General features: G+C 41.2%; 1 protein-coding gene across 1 annotated transcript; it reads right to left on the reverse strand.

The window, feature by feature from the left end:
- Window positions 1-1,153: 1,153 nt before the first annotated feature.
- dnajb11 (DnaJ heat shock protein family (Hsp40) member B11) lies at window positions 1,154-23,161 on the reverse strand. Its single transcript, XM_033023560.1, has 10 exons — window positions 22,976-23,161; window positions 22,503-22,659; window positions 19,377-19,474; window positions 18,476-18,608; window positions 13,484-13,626; window positions 12,947-13,029; window positions 11,095-11,152; window positions 10,272-10,383; window positions 9,928-10,087; window positions 1,154-2,825 (listed from the first exon to the last, which is right to left on the reverse strand). The coding sequence occupies exons 1-10, from the start codon at window positions 23,038-23,040 to the stop codon at window positions 2,761-2,763; spliced, it is 1,074 nt and encodes a 357-aa protein (XP_032879451.1). The 5' UTR covers window positions 23,041-23,161; the 3' UTR covers window positions 1,154-2,760.
- Between the last annotated feature and the right edge of the window lie 2,558 nt (window positions 23,162-25,719).

Genomic DNA, 25,719 nt, shown 5'->3' on the forward strand with positions numbered 1-25,719 from the left:
TCCTGCAATGGAGCCGGAAAACTAACGTCCAGGCTCAGAAACAGCTTCTTCCCAACAACCATCAGGCTATTAAATACTACAACCTCCAACTAAGCTCCCAACTACATAGGCATGGGGGCATTATTTTTGTCTTTGCACTACTATTGTTTTTTTTAAATATACTGAACTTTTTTGTGTTTATTATGGTGTTTGCAGAGTACCTTATTCACATATATGTTGTGCTACTGCAAGAAAGAATTGCTCTCTTTTGGGACATATGACAATAAAACACTCAACTCCTGCACTCATTTTAAATGTATAAAACAGATTAAGCTTGAAGGCAGTAATTTAGCATTGTTCCATTTACCAAGAGTTTTCTAAATGGAGAGAAAATCCAGAAATCGGAGGTGCGAAGAAACTTAGGAGTGCTGGTGCAGGACTCCCAAAAAGTTAATTTACAAGTCGAATCGGTAGTAAGGAAGGCAAATTCAATGCTGGGATTTATATCAACAGGACTGGAATACAAAAACAGAGATGTAACACTGAGGGTCTACAAGGCACTGGTCAGGCCGTATTTAGAGCAAATTTGGGCCCCATATGGAGGGCCCAGAGGATTATAAGAATTATTCCAGAAATGAGTGGGTTAGCATATGAAGAGCGCTTGACAGCATTGCACCTGTACTCGCTGGAGTTTAGAAGGTTGAGGGGAAACTCATTGAAACTTACAGAACAAATGAAAGGCATAGAGTGGATGTGGAACGAAAGATTCCCACTGGTGGGAGAGTCTAGCACTAGATGTTATCACCTCAGAATTAAAGGGCACTCTTTTAGAAAGGAGATGAGAAAGAACTTCTTTAGTCAGAGGGTAATCTGTGGAACTCATTGCCACAGAGGGCTGTGGAGGCCAAGTCAGTGGATAATTTTACGGCAGATATAGACAAATTCATGATTATTACGGGTGTCAAAGGTTATGGGGAGAAGGCAGGAAATGGGATTAGGAAGCAGAGATCAGCCATGATTGAATGGCGATGTAGACTCGATGAGCTGAATAGCCTAATTCTACTCCTATAACGTGAGATTTTGAAAGTAAGTTGAATCCATTAGTGTTCAAACAACAAACCATCTGTCACTCCATAGATCTACATTATCCAGACAAGGAAATTTTCTGTGCACATTTAGTGATTTTAATTGTGAAAATATGTTTGTTTCAAAAAAGATGTCTTAACAGAACACTAACCATTTTTATTTAACTATATATACAAAAAACAAATTGTTTTATCTTAAAGCGGTCTGTCTTCTGTCACACCAAAAACTTTTTAAAATATTTTTTTTGGTATTTTTGTTCAGTAATAGAAATCATGAGGAAACATTTGCATTAAAACAGTGGGATGTGTGAGAACCGATCAAAAGAAACATACGGCATTTTACTGATCCAAAAACAGATCACAATTTTGCAATCCTGAATTATGAAAACAGCAATATTTTTAAAAAGTTGTATGCCTGTAGTTTTAAATTCAAAAATGAATAGGCAACATTGCCTCATTTTTTATAAATAAATGGAGCATCACGTGAAAATACAGAGGAAGCATACAAATTCCTTTGAAGTTGTGCATCTCATGTGCAGAATAATCAAACAAATGCCAAAAAAACGATTCTTTCTACTTCAAAGATAACAATGAACGGTTCAATAATTTTGCCATCTGTCATTCTAAAATAACTATAGCTTTTGTGAGGAAGACTAATCAGTGGCAGAGACAATTGCGTAATCTTGTTACGATGTATGCAAAGAGCATATTAGTCAGCATTTATCTCTTCCGATATCCAAACATATCACAGTCCAGTTTCAAATCAAATTTTTATGCTGTACTTTAAGCATGTTGAGACAACCCAGTTTCTGGAAAAAAAATTGATTGCTCAATTCTCCAATTATAATAATGCGCACACAAAAAAAAAGACGCAACAATCCTGCTGCATGGGGCAGATGCACTTTCTTCCCAAACAATTTTAGTTAATGAATTTAATTTACAATAATGTCAACACTGCACATTTCCAAAAATGTAATTTTCCATTTGACAATTTTAGTCATGAATTGTGCGCTGTACAGTAAATGAATTGTTTTGCAGTCACTCAAACTGTTCCCTCAAAAGTTTCAGAAAACATTAATCGTAATTCACAGACTTTGAGTAGGAATAGATTAATCCCAAATGATATATCTGAGATGTATAATGTTGCATTCTTCGCAGCCCATAAGAGGCTACAAAACCAATTACTTTAACCTTGAGCAGTATTTGGCTACCAAATACCTCAAAAGAAACACAGGAAGTTTAAATGAAAGTATCTGAAAAATTCTCAGTGTACTGTAATCTGCATATTTGATTCATACAATATTCAAAATTAAACATCTAGTATTTTACAAGCCAAGAGCACTTTTTAATGGTGAAGTGAAGTTGCATTCAACTTTTCTGCTTTGAAGAGCATTTAAAGACATCCATTCACCTTAAAAAATACATTACTCCTCTTCTGGTCAGTCAACTGTTTCTTTTAGATTTAGGTTGAAGGCAAGAGAAATAATGTGGAAAGGCAGACAGAAATAGGAACAATTTAAAAAGACTATAATCTGGTGTTGGTTAGAAACACACATACACAGATTTCAGTTTTTAAAAGATTAGCAATTTCCCACCCTCCCAAGCCCAAAATAAGGAATACATTCAACATTAGAAACCTCAGATAATAAATAATTAAATTTTCATTTTCACATAAAAGTCTGTTTTTGTGTTTCCATCAATATCCCTGAAGCCCATTGTAGACTTTCTTCACTGGTCCTTGTTTAAGCATATTCTTTACATCTAAAGGATTAAAAAAAAAAAATCATCTATTTTTTGAATTCATAATCAACATTGCCTTATTTTACTCATTAAGGTGCGAGAGAATGTACGCACGGCTCTCGGATGGACAAGAGTCCGAATCTCATCCACGGAGAGCTATCAATTTTTGCACATAAACATCAATCAAACACCATGTATAAAGAGAACAACCCCCTGGATTTTAGCTTTGGAGAGGCTTTTCTTGGGGAATGTTGGGATGCAGGGCCTGCTGTGGTCAAGAAACCCAAAGACTGGTTTTCCCATTAAAGTCAATTTGCTCTGTACAAGAAAGCAAAGTATCTTCTGCCAATAAAAAATAAAGTAAGCTCCTCTGACAAACATAATGTGAAGAATAAACACATGAAAATTTTATGTGATAAAATGAAATTGTCATAAAATGCTGTGTCCCCAGCCACAGTGGGAAATGCAGGTGAAATCCCCAGTAATTTCCTCTCTGGTCGCTGCAGCTTTGTCATTATGCAAACTTTCTAAAATTCCTGCAGAATTTAAATCTAGGCTTTTTTATGCGAGTGTTGTAAACAACTGATAAGGTGCAGATTATTGAGTAGGAAGCCTGGCTCAGAACACATTTAAGAGCTAGTGGGTGGTGACAGCAGAGCAGCTTGTTGGCCTTGACGCTTGCTCTTGATGATCGACAATACTCCTGAAAAGGAACTTGCATCATTGATCCAGATCCACACCTCAGCTTTCAGCCGCTAGCTTTCTGAAGGCCTGGAACCACCACTTCCCATTAAAAATAACAAGAGACAGCTTGGTCCTTGGTTCCAATTTTGACCAAAACAGTTCCTGACAATTCACCATCTATTTTTGGGGAGTTAAAATTCAGTTTAAAAAAATGCAAATTTTCATTGAAACTTTTATTGCTTAAAAAAAGAATCCATTACTTATCTGGATTTCATCCATAATAATTACGATTTAATTTAACATTCAAAATTAAACTAACTTGGAACGAGTGATTGCATAAACCGTCGGGAACTTGTATCCTATTTAGGTATTTTGAGGAAGGCTAACATGAGGTTGAAGTGTTGATGTCGAAGTCAAAGTATGGATTTTGGGAACCCAGAGCTTTGTTGAGGCAAAGCAGCAATAGTGAACAGGGAAAGGAAAATTGTTCATTTTCTGGGTTGCACTAGTTGTTTAAAGGGGCAGTGATGGCACACTTCACTTAATACACGAGACAGCAAGGAGCTTTCGGGGAGAGGGGGGGGGGGGGTCCCTGATGACAATGGTCAGACCAAAGTTTCAGTCAGATACATGGGTGACTGTTAGCAGAGGAGGGAAAGGATTTTCGAGAGGTCGATATGAACTCTCGGGATAAAATGACAGCAGCAGCCAGACCGGTAGCACCATGACTGTCGCTGTTGTACGGCACCATAGGTCAAGGACTAGGCACGCAAGAATGACAAGGGATTCTTTAGTCAAGGGCACAGATGGCCATTTCTGTGGCCGCTAACACGATTCCAGGATAGTGTATCGCTTCCTTGGTGCCAGGGTCAAGAAAGTCTAAGCCAACACGAGAGATTCTGAAAGCAATCAGAAGTCATGGTCTACATTGATACTAATGACATAGGCAGGAAGGGAATTTAAGGAATTTGCAGAAAGCTAAAAAGCAAGACATCTTGGAGGGCTCATCCAGTGAGGCAATGATGGTAGATTTCAGGATAAGAATAGACAATCATCATAGGGTTATACTACAGTCGTACCCCCCCCCCCCCCCCCCACCCAAATAGCCAACAGGAGATGGAGGTAAAGATGAAGATCTATTGTGGAAAGATGTGAAAGCAACAAGGCAGTTGCACTGGGTTACTTTAATTTCCCCAAAATGTACTAGGACTCCCTTAGTGTGAGAGAATTAGATGGGGCAGAGTTTGTAAGATGCATCAAGTAGAGTTTCTTTATACAGCGAGTTGATTATCTAACCAAAGAAGAGGGCATGTATTGGGAAATGAGCCTAGCCAGGTGAATGGAATTTCAGTGGGGGGGAAATTTTGGAAGTTATCATAACTAAGTTATCAGATAGTTGTGGACAAGGATACAAATCGATCCGAGGGGGGGGGGGGGTTAATGCCACCTTGAGGAAAGGCTAATTACAACAGCATTAGGCAGAAGTGGGGAGAGTAGGTTGGGCGTGGCCATTTTCTTGGGCAAATCCCCACCTGACCTGCTGGAGTTGTAAAGAGCAGCTGGATAGGATTCAGGACCAACATGTGCCAGTGAGGAAGGAGGACAAGGTTTGGGTACCTTAGACAAGGAGATATGTTGCAGACGCAAGTCAAAAAGAAAAAGTACAAGGTTTAGGACGCTGAAATCCATCAGGGTTCTGAGGAATATAAAGAAGCAAGAGAAATAAGGAAGTTTAAAAAGAGTCATACTTTTGTAAATTGTATAAAAATCTAAAATTTCTGGACGGATATTTTTAGAATAATTTCTGAAGTTGTTAATATCCAATTGGATCCCGACTCAAAACTAATAATATTAGGAATATCAGAACAAAGTCTAAAACTTACAACAAGCCAAAGGAACTTCCTTGATTATAGTATAATAACTGGGAAAAAATTAATATTAAAATTTTGGGAAAAATCCAACAACCCCCACAATTAAAATGTGGATTATGGAGATGTCGGAGACCTTACATTTGGAAAGAACTAGACTTGTCTTAATTGACAAACAAGAATTATTTGCTAGAATATGTTCTCCATTTATTGATTTTCTGAAAGGGTAAATTGGTCCGGCACGGAAGCCCGACTGAAGCTTGAACCCAGGATTAGATGAATAGTTATGTTTTATAATCTACGGACCTATCTCCAAAGTTGTATTATTGGTAATTTATTCTATTCTTTTTAATCATTTTTTTTTCTCCTTTCTTCCTATCTATAAAAAAAATAAACAAATATAAGCTGTGTTAATATGTAATTGATAAATGAGGACCTCAACTATTTTGATAGCTGGGATCCCAACTATTAACAATATGTAATTGATAAACAAAATATCTTCTAATATATGCTTGTATATGCTTCTAATAAAAATATTATTAAAAAAAAGTTATGAATATGTAATTGATGAGTATGATTAAAGGGAATCCCGTCATTTTATCCATACAGCATAAGAACGCCGCAGGAGATCCTTTTCCCCTGTGGCTTTCAAACTGTACAATTCCTCCCCCTTCTGTCATGGGGTAGACCGACCCTCTCCCCCCCCCCCCCCCCACAATCTTTGCACAACCCCAATTCTGGACTCTCCACTCATCACTTTAATTTCATCTTTCATGTATTTTGTGTTGTATGACGGTTGGCAGACCAATTTCCCTCTTGGGCTAAATAAAGTTCTATTGTATCATATATTAAACACAGGAGGGTAAATCAGGAGGGTAAATCAGGAGAAGTCGGAATGGGCGAGGTTCTAAACAAGTACTTCACATTGGTATTCATTATGGTGGTCTGGAGGATAGTGAGATCAGTATGGGTTATGTTGATATTCTAGGCATGTTGATATAAAGGTGGTGGTGCTGGTTCTCTTGAAGAGAATTGAGGTGGGATATATCCCAGGGTATTGAGCGGAGCAAAAGGAGATTGCTGGGCCTTGACAGGAGCAGGACTGGAGAATAGTCAATGTGTGTTTAAGAGTAGAAATACTGATAAACCTGGATAGTATCGGCCAATGTGCCTTACCTCAGGGAAACTATTATAAGTACTTAAGGATAGGATCTACTCACATTTGGAAAGCACGGACTTATTGAGGATAGTCAGCATGGCTTTGTAGGAGAGTTTTTACAAATTTGATTCTTTTTTTTATTTTTATAAAGAAGGTGATGAAAATGATTGATGAGGGTAGGTCAGTGGATATCTATATTATTAAAAGTCTGATCTTGACCGCTTTTGGCCCACTGTGCTGCGATTTCCGAGAAAAAGCCGCCACCTAAGGCCGTCATTTTTGGCCACCTCGCTCAGAGCCCACGTCTGCCTTCCTGAACCAGAGGATTTTTCCCATCGATGAAAAATCAGAGATATTAATGGGGTTTTTTTAAATCACCATTCTCTCTGCTGCCCCTGCTGGAGGGAGGGGGAGGGACTATAAAACCAGGAAGTGGTGTGCCTCAATCAGTCTCTGCAAGATGGGGGTCACGTCTCTCTGAGCTCTGAATAACACTGAACACATGTCTACTAAACTGTGAGTGCCCTTAATGTGGTTTGAAAATGAAAATATGGTTGGTATGAAGTAAAAAGGCATGCTTACAAATGGTTGTTTGGGAGGTTTGGGTTGAAGTAAAAAGGCACTCTCTCTCTCCTCCTCTCTCTCCCCTCCCCCACCTCTACCCCCTCCCCCACCTCTACCCCCTCCCCTCTCTCCACCCCCCCTCTCTCTCTCCCCTAATTTTCTCCCCCTCCCCCACCCTCTCTCCCCTCCACACCCCCCTATCCCCTTCCCTCCACCCTCCCTGCTCCCCCTCTCTCAGCACCCCCTCTCTCTCCCCGTCACTCAGCACCCTCTCTCCCCCCCTCTCCCCCCATCCTCCCCTCCCCCTCTCTCCCCTCTTTCTCTCCTCCTCCACACCCTCCCCCATCCTCCCTCCCTGGCCCCTACCCTCCACCCTCCCTGCTCCCCACCTCTCCCCCCTCAGCACCCCCTATCTCTCACCCACCCTCCCTCTTATCCTCCCCTCCAACCCCTCACCCTCTTGCCCCTCTCCCCGTCTGTCTCTGCCCCTTCTCTCTCTGCCCTCACCCTCTGCCCCCGCGCCCCACCCCGTCTAGATGTGACTGCAAGTTTGGGGCTATGCGTTAGTAGATAGGGTGGTTATGGAGTAAAAGGAGCAAATTAATAATATTAATATAATATCAAGGGGGATAAGTAGCATGTGTGCGGGGGGGGGGGGGGGGGAGATAGTTAATGTGTGTGACGCTGCATGCCGCCTCCCCCCCCACAACCGCCCAAGTCTGCACTTGGTCTAGTTATCTATATACGAACATCAGTACAACTTTGAACAAGGTCCCTCATGGTAGATTAATCCAGAAGATTAAGACACATGGGATCCATGGAAATTAGGTAGACTGGATTCAAAATTGGCTTGGTCATAAAAGACAGAAGGTAGTGGTGGAGGAGTGTTATTCTAAAGGGGGGTCTGCGACTTGTGGGCCAGTTGGAAATATGGGCAGAGAAATGGCAGGTGGAATTTAATCTGGAGAACCATGTAGTGTTGCAATTGGGAGATCAAATAGAAGAGAATCACAGGACCCTTCTGAGCATTGAAGAACAGAGAGGTCTTGAGGTGAAAGTCCACGGTGCCCTGAAAGTGGTTCCACTAGCAGACAGGGTGGCAAAGGTGGCATTTGAAATGCTTGCCTTTCTTGTTCATGGCGCTATGTATAAAAGCCAGAAAGGTCATGTTGCAGCTGTCTAAAATGTTGGCGAGGTTTCATTTCGAGTACTGCATGCAGCTCTGGTTGTTTCATTACAGGTAGCATGTGGAGGCTCTGGCGAGGGCGCACAAGAGGTTCACCAGGATGCTGCCTGATTAGAGAGTGTATTAAATATAAGAAGACATTGGGCTAACTTTGATTGTTTTCTCTGGAATGTCAGAGACCGAAGGGTGTCCCAGTAGAAGTATAAAAAAAATAAAAAAAATAATGAGGCATACACAGGGTAGATAGTTATAAAGGTTTTTTCTCAGGTTGGAAATGTCAAATGGGCAGCACAGTGGTGCAGCGGCACAGTTGTTGCTTTACAGCACTTTCAGCGCCAGAGACGCGGGTTCAATCCCGATAACAGGTGCTGTCCCTACGGAGTTTATATGTTCTCCCTGTGGGTTTTCTCTGAGATCTTAGGTTTCCTCCCACACTCCAAAGATGTATAGGTTTGTAGGTTAATTGGCTTTGTATAAAAAATATAAAATTGCCCCTAATGTGTAGGGTAGTGTTAATATGCGGGGATTGCTGGTCGGCGTGGACTCGGTGGGCCAAAGGGCTTATTTCCAAACTAAATACCAACAGGCATGAGGTAAGAGGGAAGGTCTAAAAGAGATTTACGAGGCAAATTTATGCAGATGTGCAATTTTGCATTTGGCATCATCATCACCACAAACATCGCCTGCCATTGAGCCTGTTCCTGTGCTGGACTGCTCCACATTCTGATTATCTAAATATTTCTTATGTACAATTTATTGTATTTGGTTCTCTGAATTAGATAGAGCCAGAACCACTGACAGCAAATGATCTTAGTTATATTAAATATTTCTCAGTCATCAGTGACTATTTCTCACAGGCTTTAACATAGTTAATTGATGTCCAGACCTAAAAAGTCAAAGTCCCAGAATTTCCTTCATTATCTGGCAGAGACAGAGAGGAATGACCAGAACTGCAATACGACCTGACAGATTAATTACCATCTTTGGTCATCAATGCCATTATGCTTGTATAATGCAACTGATTAAATCCCAAAGGTGCACGAAATAGATCATAGGTAGATATTTTTCATCTAATAATTCTCACGAGTCACACTTTGTGGTAGATTTATAATGGAGTCGAGTGAAAAAGCTCATTTCGACAACGGATGAAAGAAGAGCTAATTTCTACAACAGAGTAGACCAAGGATGCCAGAAATGTCCTACTTTCTCATCAGTTTTCTTCCCTTCACCAGTGGCAACAATACTTATATGACAAGTGAACAATGAAAAATAAAATGTGAGTATTATGTCTGGAATGTAAAGGACAGCACAGTGGCGCAGGAGTAGAGTTGCTGCATTACCACACTTACAGCGCCAGAGACCTGGGTTAGATCCAGACTATGGATGCTGCCTGTACGGAGTTTGTACGTTCTCCCCATGACAGTGTGGGCTTTCTCCGAGATCATCGGTTTTCTCCCACACTCCAAAGCCGTACAGGTTTGTAGGTTAATTGGCTTGGTATAAAATGTAAATTGTCCCTAGTGTGCAGTATAGTGTTAACGTGGGTTGAAGGGCCTGTTTTCATGCTGTATTAGAAAGGCGCTATATAAATCCCATCCATTATTATCTCCAACTATACCAAAAACTAAACCAGAATGTAACAATTTAACAATAAATACTTGCCTTCTTTCTGATTGTCAGTAAGTTTATCCTTGGGAAAATCCACATCAAATGTTATTATTAGGGAACCCCTAATGTTGTTATTGTCAAAATTTGGTAATCCCTCTCCTTTCTTCCATAGTTTTGCACCGGGTTTTGTAATCTTGTCTCTAACTACATGAACCTGGGAAAAGATGCAAGATAAAATTAAAACAATTTTCCAGAGATAATATTAAATTTTCTTAATACAATCTTAAAGTACAATTATTTTCTACTTTAAAGAAAATTACAGACTTAATTGTGAAGAGTATAACAAAACTTGTTAGAATGGTCTATTAAAAGTTTGACGATGAATTTGAACTCCATACCTTGTGCCCATCCAAATGTGAAATATCCATTTCAAAACCTATGAGTGCTTCCACTAATGAAATTGTGACATTTGTATAGAGGTCATCACCCCGTCTTTCAAATACGGGGTGCCTAAAGTAAAAGAAAGCAACTGATGAGATTAAAGAATTACTTAGTATAACTTACCACGTTAAATTGCATTAAACAGAACCATTTTGCATAGAGCTTGCACCAGAGTCGAGATACCCAATCTGCTGAATTAACTCAGCGGGACAGGCAGCATCTCTGGAGAGAAGGAATGGGTGAGGTTTCAGATGCTTCAGTGACCTGAAGCATCACTCATTCCTTCTCTCCAGAGATGCTGCCTGTCCCGCTGAGTTACTCCAGCATTTTGTGTCCACCTTCGATTTAAACCAGCATCTGCAGTTCTTTCCTACACAATCAAGTCCTCCATCTCTGTTATCATTCTGGTAAACCTCTTCTATATAATTTTAAAACTTCTCTATCTGTCAACTGTTGTGCCCCAAACTGGATATATTTTTCCAGCAGAAACCCAACAGTATACGACAATTTTTTTTCTTTAAAAAAAAACTATTTACTTATTACCAAGCTTTTTTTTTAAATGTGAATTTACTCCACCTTCTAATATTTACAAAGATATACACATCCCGACATCGTAACCTCTGTTCCTATATTTTTTATTTAAAATTGTACTATTTAATTTATATTTCCTCCACCCATTGGATTGAAAATCTACCTCTCTGCATCTTGGCTGACAAAATTGAGATAAAAGAAAGGAAATCCACCAACAGTCTTAAATAAAGTAAATAAAAGAGCTCTCACTTTAAAACCTTTATTTTGAATTTCAGGTCACCTGGCTCTCCATCTATATGTGGTTCACCTATAGAGAAAAGAGAATGTACAACTTCATTTCTGCACAATAAAGTTGGCAATTTTAGTTATCATTTGTCACCATTTTACAATAGCAAAATGCAGAATCTTACTTTAATATATTTTGATTTATGGATACATTCATCTTTATGAACATTTGTGCCATAAAGCACCAACAGATCGGTGCTGGCATTGGTTGAGAAGGTGAGATGAATTCAAACTCATTTGGGCTTTCAGAAGCATGGGCGGAAATCCCAGGGAGGGGCCAAGGGATAAACGTGTCACCCGCCCCCCCCCCCGTCCCGTTTTGAGAGGTGGGGGACGACCCCCCCATTTTTTGTAATCCGGATTTTAAAACCAATTGAAATCTCCACTCTCCGCGAGACAGTGGGGGTGGGACTGCTGATCGAGGGCGCCGCTTGGACGAGAGCGATGTCAGTCAGCAGGCAATGGGCAGGGGCCATGATGATTCAGCGCGATGATTGGAGGGAGACGTCCCGGTGAAGCAAAGATCAATGAGCGGAGCTTGAATTGCATGCCCAGGTCATAGGTCACAAGCGAAAAACACTCTCGGCAGCCCTGGACACAGACCTGCGCCTCATCCGCAGCCAGGATCGATCCCGGGTCTCCAGTGCTGCAATCACTGCCGAACCACCACTGGACCATCCCCGTCCCCACCCGAGTGCCGCCCGCCCCCCCCCCCCCCCCCCCCCCCCCAAGCCCGGGGGTGGCCAGAGACGTCGGGAGTCAGACGGGACCAGAAATTTTATTTTTGTATGCTTCGTTGTCACCTTCTCCTAGCTAATGATAAATTCTACATTTTCTTTATGTCTCGTTTTCACACCTTATCCTTCCATATCACCGTGTCTCCCTCTCCCCTGACTCTTTGTCTGAAGAAGGGTCTCGACCCAATACGTCACCCATTCCTTCTCTCAAGGGAGACCCTCAAATTTAAAATGGAAATAGGAATACATACAAGAAGGAAATTAGGAGGATGAAGCGATATCTCTGGCAGGCAAGATAAAGGTCTGAAGAAGGGTCTCGATCTGAAATGTCACCCAATCCTTCTTTCCAGAGATGCTGCCTGTCCCACTGAGTTACTCCAGCATTTGGTATCTACCCAAGATAAAGGAGAATTTGAACGGATTATGTCAATATTAAAGCCAGGGAGAGCGTAAGTTCAGGAAATGATCTAACTTCTTTATCCTTCTTCACCGTAAATGCAGACTCCAATTTATTTACTGCGGAGAATAATATGGACATTAGTGAGTTTAAATGAGGGAAGAGTAACTTCCTGGAGCATTAACACAATCAAAGGTACTGGACGTCTTGAAATGTATAAAGAATGCAATATCATGTATTTTGGGAAATTAAACCAGGGCAGGACAGACATCATGAATGCAGTGGCCAGGGGAATGTTGACGTTTAAAATGACTTGGCAAATCACTCAGTAGAAGGAAAGTTAAGGATGCTGTCATTCCATGAATAAAAATAATAAAAACAAAAATCTTATAATCATGTGCGAAAGGGAGATGCTATTGCATGTCAGCCAGTCAAGCCAGCAACATTGCAGTCCCCAGAACGTCATTTTGAAGAGATGGAAAAAAATGGACCAAAAGATTTCTTCCATTCAAGAAAAGGATGATGCAAACCGTAATTTTATCTTTTTACTTCAAAGAGCATAAAGTATCTTACTCAAAACTTTGAAAGACATGCCTAAATAACATTATCCAACCCCCCCCCCCCCCCATGCAGCCTGTTGTTAGTACTAAATGGAACACAATATGTCACTGTATGATCATACCTTCTCCAATGAAAGGATATTCCATTCCATCTCTGACTCCAGGTTCTATCTCCACCTCAAGTGTTCTCTCCTCATTTACAAGCCTGAAATTTAAATTAAAACAATTTAAAATATTCATTCATTTGATTGGTGTCAAGACTGAGCTTTGTGATTACAACTTTCCCACAACAAAGCCTACCAGATATATCCAATAAATAGGATTGACTACATTTAGAGAACTCTCACTCATACGAAAAAACATTATTCCTTATGTTTTAAATGAATTGTCACTTCATACTCTTCAGGATTCAATTTATACATTTTCATATGAGAATTTTGTCATACAAAGATGATCATAATGTTCCAACTCAAAAGATAGATAGTTGTTGAACTACAGTGTCCGTCGTAGTATAATCTAAAACACCAAGAGCAACAAATGCTTTTTTTTTGCTTAAAATATTTTAATTGCTTAAAATTTTATAAAGTCAGCCATTTTTTGTTTACTGGCCCCGCAGGCTCCTCAATGACAAAATACAAAATATGAAAAGCAGTACTTACTTAACATTGGGACACTCATCACAAACCATCTCTTGGGTCATTTGGAATCTTCCAGGACCCAACTGTGTGGTTCTCATTTCCTGTCTACAGTTGCATTTCCTCTTTCCTGGAGCCTGCTTTGCCACTGGCTTGTTTCGTACAACCTGTAAAATTTACCAACGTTTAGCTTCATCAAGTTATCAATGATTTAAACGATTGCATATTTTTAAAAATCCATTATCCATGAAAGCAAAGTAACACCAATATATCGGTAAAATTGGTAATGAATACTCTTATCCTTGGCTTAATGGATAAGTATAACTGTGTGGTTAAGCAGAAAAATGGACCAGGATGATTTTTGGCGAGTTATTCATATTGAGCCAGGATAAAGGTTACGGGGAGAAGGCAGGAGAATGGGATTTAGAGGGAAAGATAGATAATCCATGATTGAATGTCATAGCGGACGCGATGGGCCGAATGACCTAATTATTATCCTACGTTATGAACGCATGATAATAGAGGTGGTGGGTAGAAAGACTATTATTGTTCATCACTGTCCAGAAATGCCTGATGCCCACAGACAACATCCACCACATATCAAACTTAAAAAGTAAAAAAACGTTTCTGTAGAGTTTAGAGACACAGCATGAATGTTGGCCCATCAAGTCCGCATCGACCAACAATCAGACCGTTCACTAGTTCTACCCTACACCCAAAGTACAATTTGCAGAAGCAAAATTAACCTACAGACCTGCGCATCTTTGGAATGTGGGAGAAAACCAGAGCCCATAGAAAATCCACGCGGCCACAGGGAAAAAATGCAAACTCAGTGCAGACAGCACTCGTAGTCAGGATGGAACCCAGGTCTCTGGCACTGTAAGGCAGCAACTCTACCGCTTTGCCACTGTGTCGCCCAGAGGGTGAATATAAAACTATTCCCAGCAAAGTTTTGAGGAAAATAGAGATGCAAGAACAAAAATTGGTGACATTAAAAATTAAAAACTAAGCAATCTATTAAGTAAGTGAACTTTAATGCACGATTCCTTATTTACAAGAAAACTGGCTATGAACTTCTTCGCAATGACATGATCCTATCCCCAATGCTTGTATTTTATATTATGCAACTGAGTTTTAATTTAAACCTTTGATCAACAGAAAGCAGAGATTGCTACAACTTTTTACACCAATTCAAAAATTCTAAATAGACACAGTAACCACCCCTTTAAAAAAAATTTTTAAAAAGCCTGCTATGAGCCGTAAATTACTGATGGAAATAATTTTACATCCCATCAACAGATCACAGGTGTAACCACACAAAAACTCACCCATCCATGTCTCTCAAAGCTATCTTGCTGGTGTTACTTTGCTTTCATGGTCAATGCATTTCAAGAATAGGATGTTCGTTGACAGAAGGACAGCATGTTCAACCGGAAACATTCACCCAAAATTTGCAGCTGTATTAACGGCAGAGTGCAATTTGTTGCAAATCTAACAGCAACACGGGGATTTTCATGCATGAGTGGCGTAAAAATCTCACAGCTGCCGTCAAAGTTCAATGCTCCTCCACGGATCTCGCCGCTTCACAGCTAACATCATGACTCAGGGAAACACCCCAAAAATATTATGCTTTATTGCACAAGTTTTCAAAACTGCAATTAACTACAATTTCTGCCTTCTACTAGGTATCATGCTCCAATCCTTTGTCGTGGAATTTAGCAACTCAATACTTGGAAGCAGTGGGAAAAGTCTTCACCCATTCCATAAACTAGGCGCTGGTGCTGTAGGTTTAATTTAAATCTCTGTGAAAACCACCCCCCAATTTGGACACTGCCTTGATTGTCCACTTTGTACCTTTAAAAGCTTATACTTCTGATTAACTTTGCCAGGAATAAATGATTGAATTATTGAATGTAATAAACCTATTAGATATCCTATGCACCCTTAAAACAACTCCAGTCAGCAAAGAAGCTCCCCTCACTGTATCAACATTTGCCCTTCAACATGACGATAATCTTTTAGCGTGTAGGAAGGAACGGCAGATACTGGTTTACACCGTAGACAAAAAATGCTGGAGTAACTCAGTGGGACAAGCAGCATCTCTGAAGAGAGGGAAAGGTTGATGTTTCAGGTTGAGACCCTTCTTCAGACTTTTAGCAGCAGTAGAAGGGAATACCGAATGTCCATATTTTGATAGAGGAAGGAGTGAATGACTTGGGCTAGGACAAAAAAGATTCAGTCCGTTAAAGGAGTTGTGCATGTTTTGATCGGAGTCACCCTGAGGCTGGTTGATAATGAAGAGAAACAGACATTCTCTTGCAGACCTTCTTGTTAGAATCTCTAAACCCCAAGTACATCACGTTTGACCATGATTTGAACACAAAGACAACAATAAACAGTTAACTACAGCTATGTCTTTAACATTTTGAGTGTAGACAAGTAACTTTGCAGAACTACACATTTACAATTTGAGAATATTGTAGCTACCAAGATACCTCTGAATAATAATGGACACAAAATTCTGGAGTAACTCAGTGGGACAGGCAGCATCTCTGGAGAGAAGAAATGGATGCCCTCTGAATACCTTTTCATAATATTTCAAATGGAAGGTCTAAAATTTTGAGGCCAGGGAACCTAAATGCCCCCAAATTAGTGTTATGAGGGCTGACCCATGCATATACACAAATACAGCAATTATTGATCAACCGGCAAATATGCCTATGACCATGCTCGATGTGCCAAATGACAAATAAATCTGGTCTGGAAGCTTCCTTCATCTCCATCAGAATGGTGTGAATGGGTTATGATTATGTCAGTAGACAAACTGCTTACAAAGCTGACCTTTTAATTTCAAACTGAATACTGCTTTCAATGTACAGTCGAACAGATTGGGGGTTGAGAAGGAAACATTACTCTGTACTCCAGAAGAATGGTTATAACTAATGAGGATTTTTGACTCCAGAGAGTGTCTCCGTGTCATGTAAGTGATCAACTTGCTTGTCATGGGAAAGGGTCCATTATGCATTCTGCCTGGACACATCTAGCACAAGATGCCGAGGCTTCTGGAGCATCTGCAAGAACTTCTGAAGCTGTTAGAGGGACAGCACTGTGCTGCTGGACAGGTGGGATGCCAAGATCATGACCTTACATAAGAACACGCAACTGCAGGGATTGCGACAATTAACAAAACATTTCCCCACTGGATATCAAGGCGAGAGTAATTGCCCTTGTGGTCGAGGCCAGGCTACAGTACTTACCCAAATCCCAGGGTGGGTTTACAACTGGGAGATCCACAACCCAGACGACCACCTCAGTGTGGCAGCTGCACAAGAAGTGCCGAGAGTGAAGGCCGTTAGATGTTGCCTTTATCAACCTCACCGAGGACGGTGTCAGTAGGAGCGGTTTATTCAAACTGCTGAAAACATGTGGCTGTCTGGAGCTGCACAGGGTGATCTACAAGGTCTACGCTGGAAATCCTCTCCAACCACAGCAGGGTTACATTGGGTTAAATCAGTGTCCATGCTATTCGGCATATTCCTCTCATTTCTGCTCTCATGTGTCTCCAGCCCATCCACACAGAGCCTATCTACACACCGGGCCCAGTGGAAAGCAGCTCAACCTTACTCCGGGAGCCCACCAAAGGTGAAGCAGGTCCTCATTGGAGAGATGGCCCCCACACAGATGATGCTGAAGGTAATCAAAATCAAAGACCCTATAGTGGAGCAAGATAGACCACTCCTTCTAAATGCAATGGACTGACATGTAGTACGCAACGGAGCGGAACGTGGGCCTTTTTTTCATCCATTTCCATAACCCGACCCGACCCGTAGTGTAATCAGCGTTGCGGGGGAACAGTTTGTGTTAATAAATTATAATTCTGAAGACGAGGAGAAGATTTTTCCCAAGTAACTTTTATTTTTACGAGGATGTTTCCGTAACTGGCTTCCGTCTCAGCACTAGTATCCTATGGGATCTTTGGTGCGAAGACGGAAGCCGGATACAGAAATGGGGCCGAAAATTACCCATGAATCTGCCCATGACTGTCTTTTTTGTCGAGTGATCTATCTTGCTTGCTATAGGATATTTGGACAAAAGTGCTGGAGAAACTCAGCGGGTGCGGCAGCATCTATGGAGCGAAGGAAATAGGCAACGTTTCGGGCCAAAGCCCTTCTTCAGACGGCCCGAAATTCTGCCCGAAACATTGCCTATTTCCTTCGTTCCATAGATGCTGCTGCACCCACTGAGTTTCTCCAGCACTTTTGTATACTTTCGATTTTCCAGCATCTGCAGTTCCTTCTTGAACAGATGATGCTGAACCAGTCTCGCTAATGGACAGACGCTCTCACTCCTGCAAGGAGCCATCAACATCAAGATAGACACAAAATGCTGGAGTAACAGCAGATCAGGCACATCTCTGGAGAAAAGGAATGGGTGATGTTTCAGGTCAAGACCCGACCTTTTGGGTCAGATTAGGAGTCTGAAGAAGGGTCTCGACCCAAAACGACACCTATTCCTTTTCTCCAGAGATGCGGCCTGACCCCCCCCCCCCCCCCCGAGTTAAACCAGCATTTTGCGCCAATCTTCGGTGGAAACCAGCATCTGCAGTTCCTTCCTGCACATCAGCATCGGGAAGCTGAATGCCATGGCCCGGGCTGCTGCTACACCGTATAGTGCACAGATAGTGTGGTACTGGAGGTTGCTGACAGATACACACATCTAAGCTCCACAATCACCAGCAGCCTGGTATTGATGCTGAGATCACCACAGTACAAAAGCTGCACCTCCCACTGTCGCTGCCTCACTCATCTTTTAACATGTGCAGGTATTTGCGAGAGTACCAGAGGTATTCCGAGGTACAGGAGGCTGGTATACTCTCTGATAAGGCCCTACAGCACTTTTGACTTGGCTCTCAAGGCAATGTTGAACTCCTTTCCGCTTTGTTAACTGGGCAGGAGGGAGTGGTTACACAAATGCAACAATTAACAGGTTTGTGATGGGTTTCTGTTAACTACTTACTTCTACAAAATTGCCCGAATACACTTCTTCGAGTGTAACTTCCAGGTCCACTACTATGTCACTTCCTCGAGGAATGTTCCGGTCTTGTTGTCGTGGACTTCCTCCAAACATGAAACCAAAGTCTCCAAAGAAGCTACAATTAAAAAAAATAAAACAATTTGTCGAGAAAAAGCAAAAACTAAAAAAGTGTCTTACTGTTACTTTTTCCAAATGGAATTTTCAGTCTACTTTACATTTGGTCAAAATAGTTATCTCAAAGGGAATCACAGTTTTGATGTTTAGAGATCTCATGTTCAACATTTGCTGTGTTAACGAACAGCTGCTCTGAGTGAGAATTGTCAGGGTGCAGTTTTCAGCTGTGAGTGGTTGCATTAGCACAAATGGTTCCCAATCCTGATCATTGCAGATAAACTCTTGTGCAAGAATTAGCTTTAACGACAAACGGTAAATTGTAGCAATTTTACTTTTTTTTGGTAGTTCAGTGCCGACCAACAATTCCCGCACACTAACACTACCCTGCACACACTAGGGACAATTTACACATACACCAAGCCAATTAACCGACAAACTTGTACGTCTTTGGAGTGTGGGAGGATACTGAAGATCTCGGAGAAAACCCACACAGTCACAGGGAGAACCTACAAACTCCATACAGACAGCACCCCTTGTCGGGATTGAACCCGGGTCTCTTGCGCTGTAAGGCAGCAACTCAACTGCTGTGCCACCCGAGCAATAGGGAATAAAACAAAGACACTTAAAGCTTGCTTCCCATGCCAATTGCAAAATGATATACAGAAAGCACAATGGTAAGAGTCGAGCCCCACAGAGGGAGAACACATTTCATGCATAAGACTAAAGCATCCTAAGCTCTGACATCAAGACTGCAAAGTGCACTACTTACTGTGAAAAGATGTCATCATGAGAACCTTGACGGCCTTCCTTCAAACCCTCTTCACCATACATATCATACTGTTTCCTCTTCTCTTCATCAGACAAAACCTATTCAAGTATAGATAACACCGATCAATAGATTGTTTATCATTTAGCCTACATATGCACAGCTAAAGTGGAAACCATAAAGGAAAATGTAATTCCAGTTTGTCATAAATGAGACAGATTCTTTCACATTAAACATCATTTTCAGCACTTCATAAGTCCTCAGAACTCTGAAAATGTTCATCTATGATTAACCATCTAGGTTAATAGGAAATTGAACAAGACCATCCTTCTCCAATTCAAAGCATAGTTTTTATTTGAATTTGCACTTTCTCAAGAAAAGGTTGCTTTCTAAAACATCCTTTAAGAATGTAAAAAAAAAAAATCAAACCAATAAAAAAAGGTAACTTTTTTAAAAATGCTGGCATGACTTCTATACAATCCTGTTCTCCTCTCAGGCACATGATGTGATTCATTTTGTAGATGTTCTGATACCAAAGGTGTAATTAAAGGTGCAATGCAAACACAAATGCATTTTTACAAACAAAACACAAAATGCGGGAGTAACTCAGCGAGTCAGGCAGCATCCGTTGGGGGAAAGGGCAGGCAACATTTTGGGTCGAGACCCTTGTTCAGGCCAATTGAAGGGTCCCAACCCAAATTCTCACCCGCCCATTCCCTCCGCAGATGCTGCCTGACCCACTGAGTTATTCCAACACTCGAGTGCTTTGCTCAAGATTCCAGCATCTGCAGTTCCTTGTGTGTCTGCTTTTTATACAGGCAAGTACCTTCAAAGATTGTCCTGTGGAATAATTAATTCATTGTATAGTATTGGTACTTGTGTGTCATTGTTGGGGGAGTCCAGAACCAGGGGCCACAGTTTAAGAATAAGGCGCAAGCCATTTAGAACGGAGACGAGCAAATACTTTTTCTCACAGAGAGTTGTGAGTCTGTGGAATTCTCTGCCTCAGAGGGCAGTAGAGGCAGGTTCTCTGGATGCTTTCAAGAGAGAGCTAGATAGGGCTCTTAAAATAGCGGAGTCAGGGGATATGGGGTGAAGGCAGGAACGGGGTACTGATTTGGGATGATCAGCCATGATCACATTGAATGGTGGTGCTGGCTCGAAGGGCCAAATGGCCAACTGCTGCACCTATTGTCTATTGTATGCATACTAACATCCAACATTTTTCTCATGCGTGAACTATTGTCTATTGGTCGACACAAAATGCTGGAGTAACTCAGCAGGTGAGGCAGCATCTCTGGAGAGAATGAAATGGGCGACGTTTCGGGTCGAGACCCTTTTGAAGAACCAGCATCTGCAGTTCTTTCTTACACCTATTGTCTATTGTCTAATACTTAGGCTGAGCTTCCTGCCATTAACTCTCACCCCACTCTCATTGGGTGGGACTGGCAAGTTTCGAGAGTTTGTTTGAAAACTAAAAACAGCTGAACATGGTACAGCTCAGGCATCATTATTAAAAAAAAAATAATAATGTTTGTCATCATTTCCTCAGAACTAAATATCAGAATTTAAATTTGAAATGACAAGAATAGGTTAAAAAACGGCCACAGAAAATGAGGATATTCAAAAGCAATTGTTTGCAGAACATTAAATTAATTGAATATTACTGGGAGACAAGAAAATAGGCATAATAATACAAAAAGCATTTTTTTTTTAAATGAGGAACATGAACTATTTAGTAGGAGGGGGGGGGGGAATTAGTGTCAGGTGGAGTCATCTACAGGACCCCGAAAACCTAGTATAAATTCCCAACATATATATAATCAAGGGTGTGTCAGAGTCTAACTATCAAATTGCTTCTACATCTCAATCTTAGAAATCCAGTCCCTCTCTCAAATACAATTCCATGTCACCAGAACAGAAATTACAGCTAGTTAATATTGACTTGACGATTATTAGACCTTGATGCCAAAGGGTTGCAAAATGCTTCGAGAACAATGAGTTGTTAATTAATTTCACATGGTTCAAATGAAGTGAAGTGCCGACAAAGAGAGGGACAGAGACTTGAAAATGACACGTAGCAGTTTTAGCTGTTACCGAATGTGTTCAGAGTTACTAATGCAGGAGATCCCACAATAGGCAATGTAGAATTACCAATGGAAAGGTATTGGCTTGAAATCTTGGCTGTTTACCAGTCTCGGGCATTTTATATTTCTATATCATATTTCACTTTTGAATGCAGATTTATATTAAACAAGGATTTGGGGATAGTTCAAGGTCACTATATACACACAAGTTCTTTCCTCACCAACCTAAATAGAGCTCATGCAAAACTGCTTTTTCCATGGGAGTAGTGTTCTGGATCCTGAGCAGGTGGTGAAATGGTAAATGTTGCCTCGCCCAAGCTTGCCTGAAGGTAGTGGGCCATGTTGTTTTATTTAGTCAAACACGTACACAGAAGCCTGTGGGGGCCAGGTCAATGGATATTTTTAAAGCAGAGATAGATTCTTGATTAGTACAGGTATCAGGGGTTATGGGGAGAAGGCAAGAGACTGGGGTTGAGAGGAAGAGATGGATCAGCCATGATTGAATGGCAGAGTAGACTTGATGGGCCAAATGGCCTAATTCTGCTTCTTATGTACAGGAACTTTAAACCATTTTTTGAACTACGATAAGTTAGCTTGAAATACGGACTTGGTCTACAGAATGCTCATTAAGAAAGGTAGTACTACTTAAAAGAGATTGTTTCAAGAAAGAAGCTTACATTTATTCAAACGTTAAGGCACCATTATTAGTTTGGACAACTACAAAGAGGTGATTAAAACAGTATGAACACTGGAAGTAGCTCACATCAGCTACTCATTCTGTTGGTTTAAATTATAGTGAGCGCCCTTTCACCTCCTCACCAGTAGCCAATGAACACCAGCCACACATTCTCCCGACTTGTCATCATCACAATTCAGAACTAAAAAAAAGTGACTCGAAGACTTCACATGGAAACGGCGAGAATACACCTTCAGTCAAATTTAACCCCGAATACTGCTTTTACACACACTCACTGCCCTTTCTGACCCCCCCTCCCACCCTAAAAAAAACCCCGACACATACTCTCCACGCCGAGCTCCGTACCTCATAAGCAGCCCCCAAATCATGGAACTTGTCCTGCGCCGCCGGATCGTCCGGGTTTCTATCGGGGTGCAGCTGTAAGGCCAGTTTGCGATAAGCCTTCTTGACATCCTTCACCGAGGCGCTCTTAGAAACCCCCAGAATCTTGTAGAAATCCCGCCTGTCCCTCACACAAAAAAGACACAAATTGCACACACGAGTAAAATAACACAACAGCCCATTCCTTTGCTGGATTGATGAGACATACTGTAATCCATGTAATGTTTTTTACTGATACAAAAGGCTAAGTAATAATAAGTGGACAGACAGGGGCCGACGGTGCCTATTGCCATTGAGAGAAGGTGGAAGGTGTAGCAATCCCGGGTGAGAATGTATCAACGTTCTAATGCCATTGAGAGAAGGTGGGAGCTGTAACAATCCCGGGTGAGAAATGTAGCAATGTTCTCCCCGGCCGGGACCCTCACTCACTCACTCACCCGGACAGCACCTCTCCGCTCAGGCACATCAACACCACGCAGACCGAGCGCAGGCCCACCGCCATGCTGCCCTCTTTCCCCCTCCGTCCTTCCTCCGCTGCACAAGTTGCTCGTTGCGAGCGGCAACTACCGGCAGAAGGACGTCAACAGCATCACCGCTTCCTCATGGCGGACGCCCTCACTGTGGGAGGAGCCCAGAGCCGACGCCAATTTGCAAACGAGTGTTATGTGCCCGTTAACTCTTCTGGTGTGTGATTTCAATAACCCAAATAAACACGCAGGGAGAATAATACTGGATCTTATTTCACTTTGGGTCGTCAAATGTATGTTTCTTTAAACAAGCTATAACAAGTTGAATCACAATAAGTTTAATTCAACTATCCAAAATATAACGCGTTCAGTATATGAGGAGAATCCAAATGAGAATATTTATGACCTTGTATAAATATGTGGTTAATATTTTACCCTTAATCACTTTTAATCCTGTAACATGTCGCTCTATTTCTGAAATTGAAAATACGACCAAAAAATAAAAGTTTGAAGGAAGTCAAATAAATTGAAGCTTCAGACATGATGAATAATCAAGCTTATGATTATAATTCTGGATAAGAATTAGTGTAGGCATGATGGAGTGAATATTCGTGCTTTCTGGAGATGGTCACCTGCTTATTACAGTTATATTACTTAACTTTTATTGTCACCCTGGGTATTTGCTATTGTCACATTATGGAATTATCACGCCATTATTTTCCCCCAAATCCATTGGCTTTGCTATCCTTTTCACCTTGTTAACCATGTTAACCTTTTTGTTAACCTTTTCACCATGCTAACTACTTATTTGTCCGTGCCCTTCATCATTTCTGTTTGTTATCTTATTGCAACATTATGAAGTATCTTGGAAGATATGTAATTTTTTGACGCACAATATAAATTATGTTTATTTGATTCATAAAAGCAATTTTGGTTGTGACGTTAAGTGGACGTTAAAGTAAGATTTGATTTATAAACAAAACTATCATTTTGCTTTTACCCACATTTGTGCCATGGGTGGTTCTGTTGTCGTGATGAGAAAGTATGATTGCGTCAGAAAAAAAGACTGAAATTATTTAGGCAGTTTGTAAACATCTCCAAAAAGAAGGTGTAAGTTTTGAGTTGTGAGCCCTTAACAGTACATTGATATATGTACACATTTCCAGAATTTATGCTATTAAGTTAACATTTTAAAGTTTATATAACAGAGCATGGCATAGGGACAGGTCCTTCGGCCCACAATATCTGCTTCGACCATGATGCCAAATTAGAATTATATCTGCCTGCCTGTGGTCTATACCTCTCCCTTCTCTGCCTGTTCACGTGGCTGTACAAATGCCTGTTAAATATTGCTATCAATTCTGCTTCTACCATATCCTCTAGCAGCACGCTCCAGGCACCTATCACTCTCTGTAAAAACACATTCCTCGTAAATCCCCTTTAAACTTCTCCCCTCTCATCTTAAAGCTATGCCATTCTGCATTTGATATTTCCAACCTTTGATAAATACTCTGGCTATCCATCCTGTCTATGCTTCTCATAATTTTATATACTTCTGTCAGGTCACCCCTCAACCACTGACCTTCTAGAGAAAACATACTAAATGTGTCCAAACTCTCCTTTTAGCTACTACCCTCGTCTAATCCAAGCCACATCTTGATGAACCTCTTCAAGGTGCAAGGCAACCAAATTCAAGTACAGTTTCTTGCCACTTCAAGCAGGGTGCAAGGCCATCACATTCAGGTGCAGTTTCATACCATTTCAAGCAGGGTGCAAGGCCACTAAAGACAGCGAGTCGTGACCTCTCCCTCCTCCATCTTGCAGAGACCGAGCCATGCCCACACTTCTGGGTTTTATAGTCCCTCCCCCTCCCACCAGAAGGGGCGTGGCCTTCATGGCATGATTGACAGGAGAGAGAATCTCAACGTTTTTTAAACACTAATAACTCTTTTATTTTTCATCGATGGGAAAAATCCTTGGCACCTATTGAGAGGAGGGGAACTCCGAGTAGGATGGCCAAAAATCTCAGTCGTACAAGGTAGCGTTTTTTCTAAAATCAATGCAAAGCGCAAACAGGAAGTGGTCAAGATTAGACGTAGAAACATAGAAACATAGAAAATAGGTGCAGGAGTAGGCCATTCGGCCCTTTGAGCCTGCACCGCCATTCAATATGATCATGGCTGATCATCCAACTCAGTATCCTGTACCTGCCTTCTCTCCATACCCCCTGATCCCTTTAGCCACAAGGGCCACATCTAACTCCCTCTTAAATATAGCCAATGAACTGGCCTCAACTACCTTCTGTGGCAGAGAATTCCAGAGATTCACCACTCTCTGTGTGAAAAATGTTTTCCTCATCTCGGTCCTAAAATATTTCCCCCTTATCCTTAAACTGTGACCCCTTGTTCTGGACTTCCCCAACATCGGGAACAATCTTTCTGCATCTAGCCTGTCCAACCCCTTAAGAATTTTGTAAGTTTCTATAAGATCCCCCCTCAATCTTCTAAATTCTAGCGAGTCCAAGCCGAGTTTATCCAGTCTTTCTTCATATGAAAGGCCTGACATCCCAGGAATCACTGGTATTAGACTTTGAATTATATAGAGGGCAAGGCAACTTTAATTAGGCAAGGCAACTTTAATTAGGTAAGGCAACTTTATTTAGTCAAGGCAACTTTAATTAGGCAACACAGCTTTAGCATTTCCAAACCAAAGGC

The sequence above is a fragment of the Amblyraja radiata genome, chromosome 7 (genome assembly GCF_010909765.2).
Source record: "Amblyraja radiata isolate CabotCenter1 chromosome 7, sAmbRad1.1.pri, whole genome shotgun sequence".
NCBI lineage: Eukaryota > Metazoa > Chordata > Chondrichthyes > Rajiformes > Rajidae > Amblyraja > Amblyraja radiata.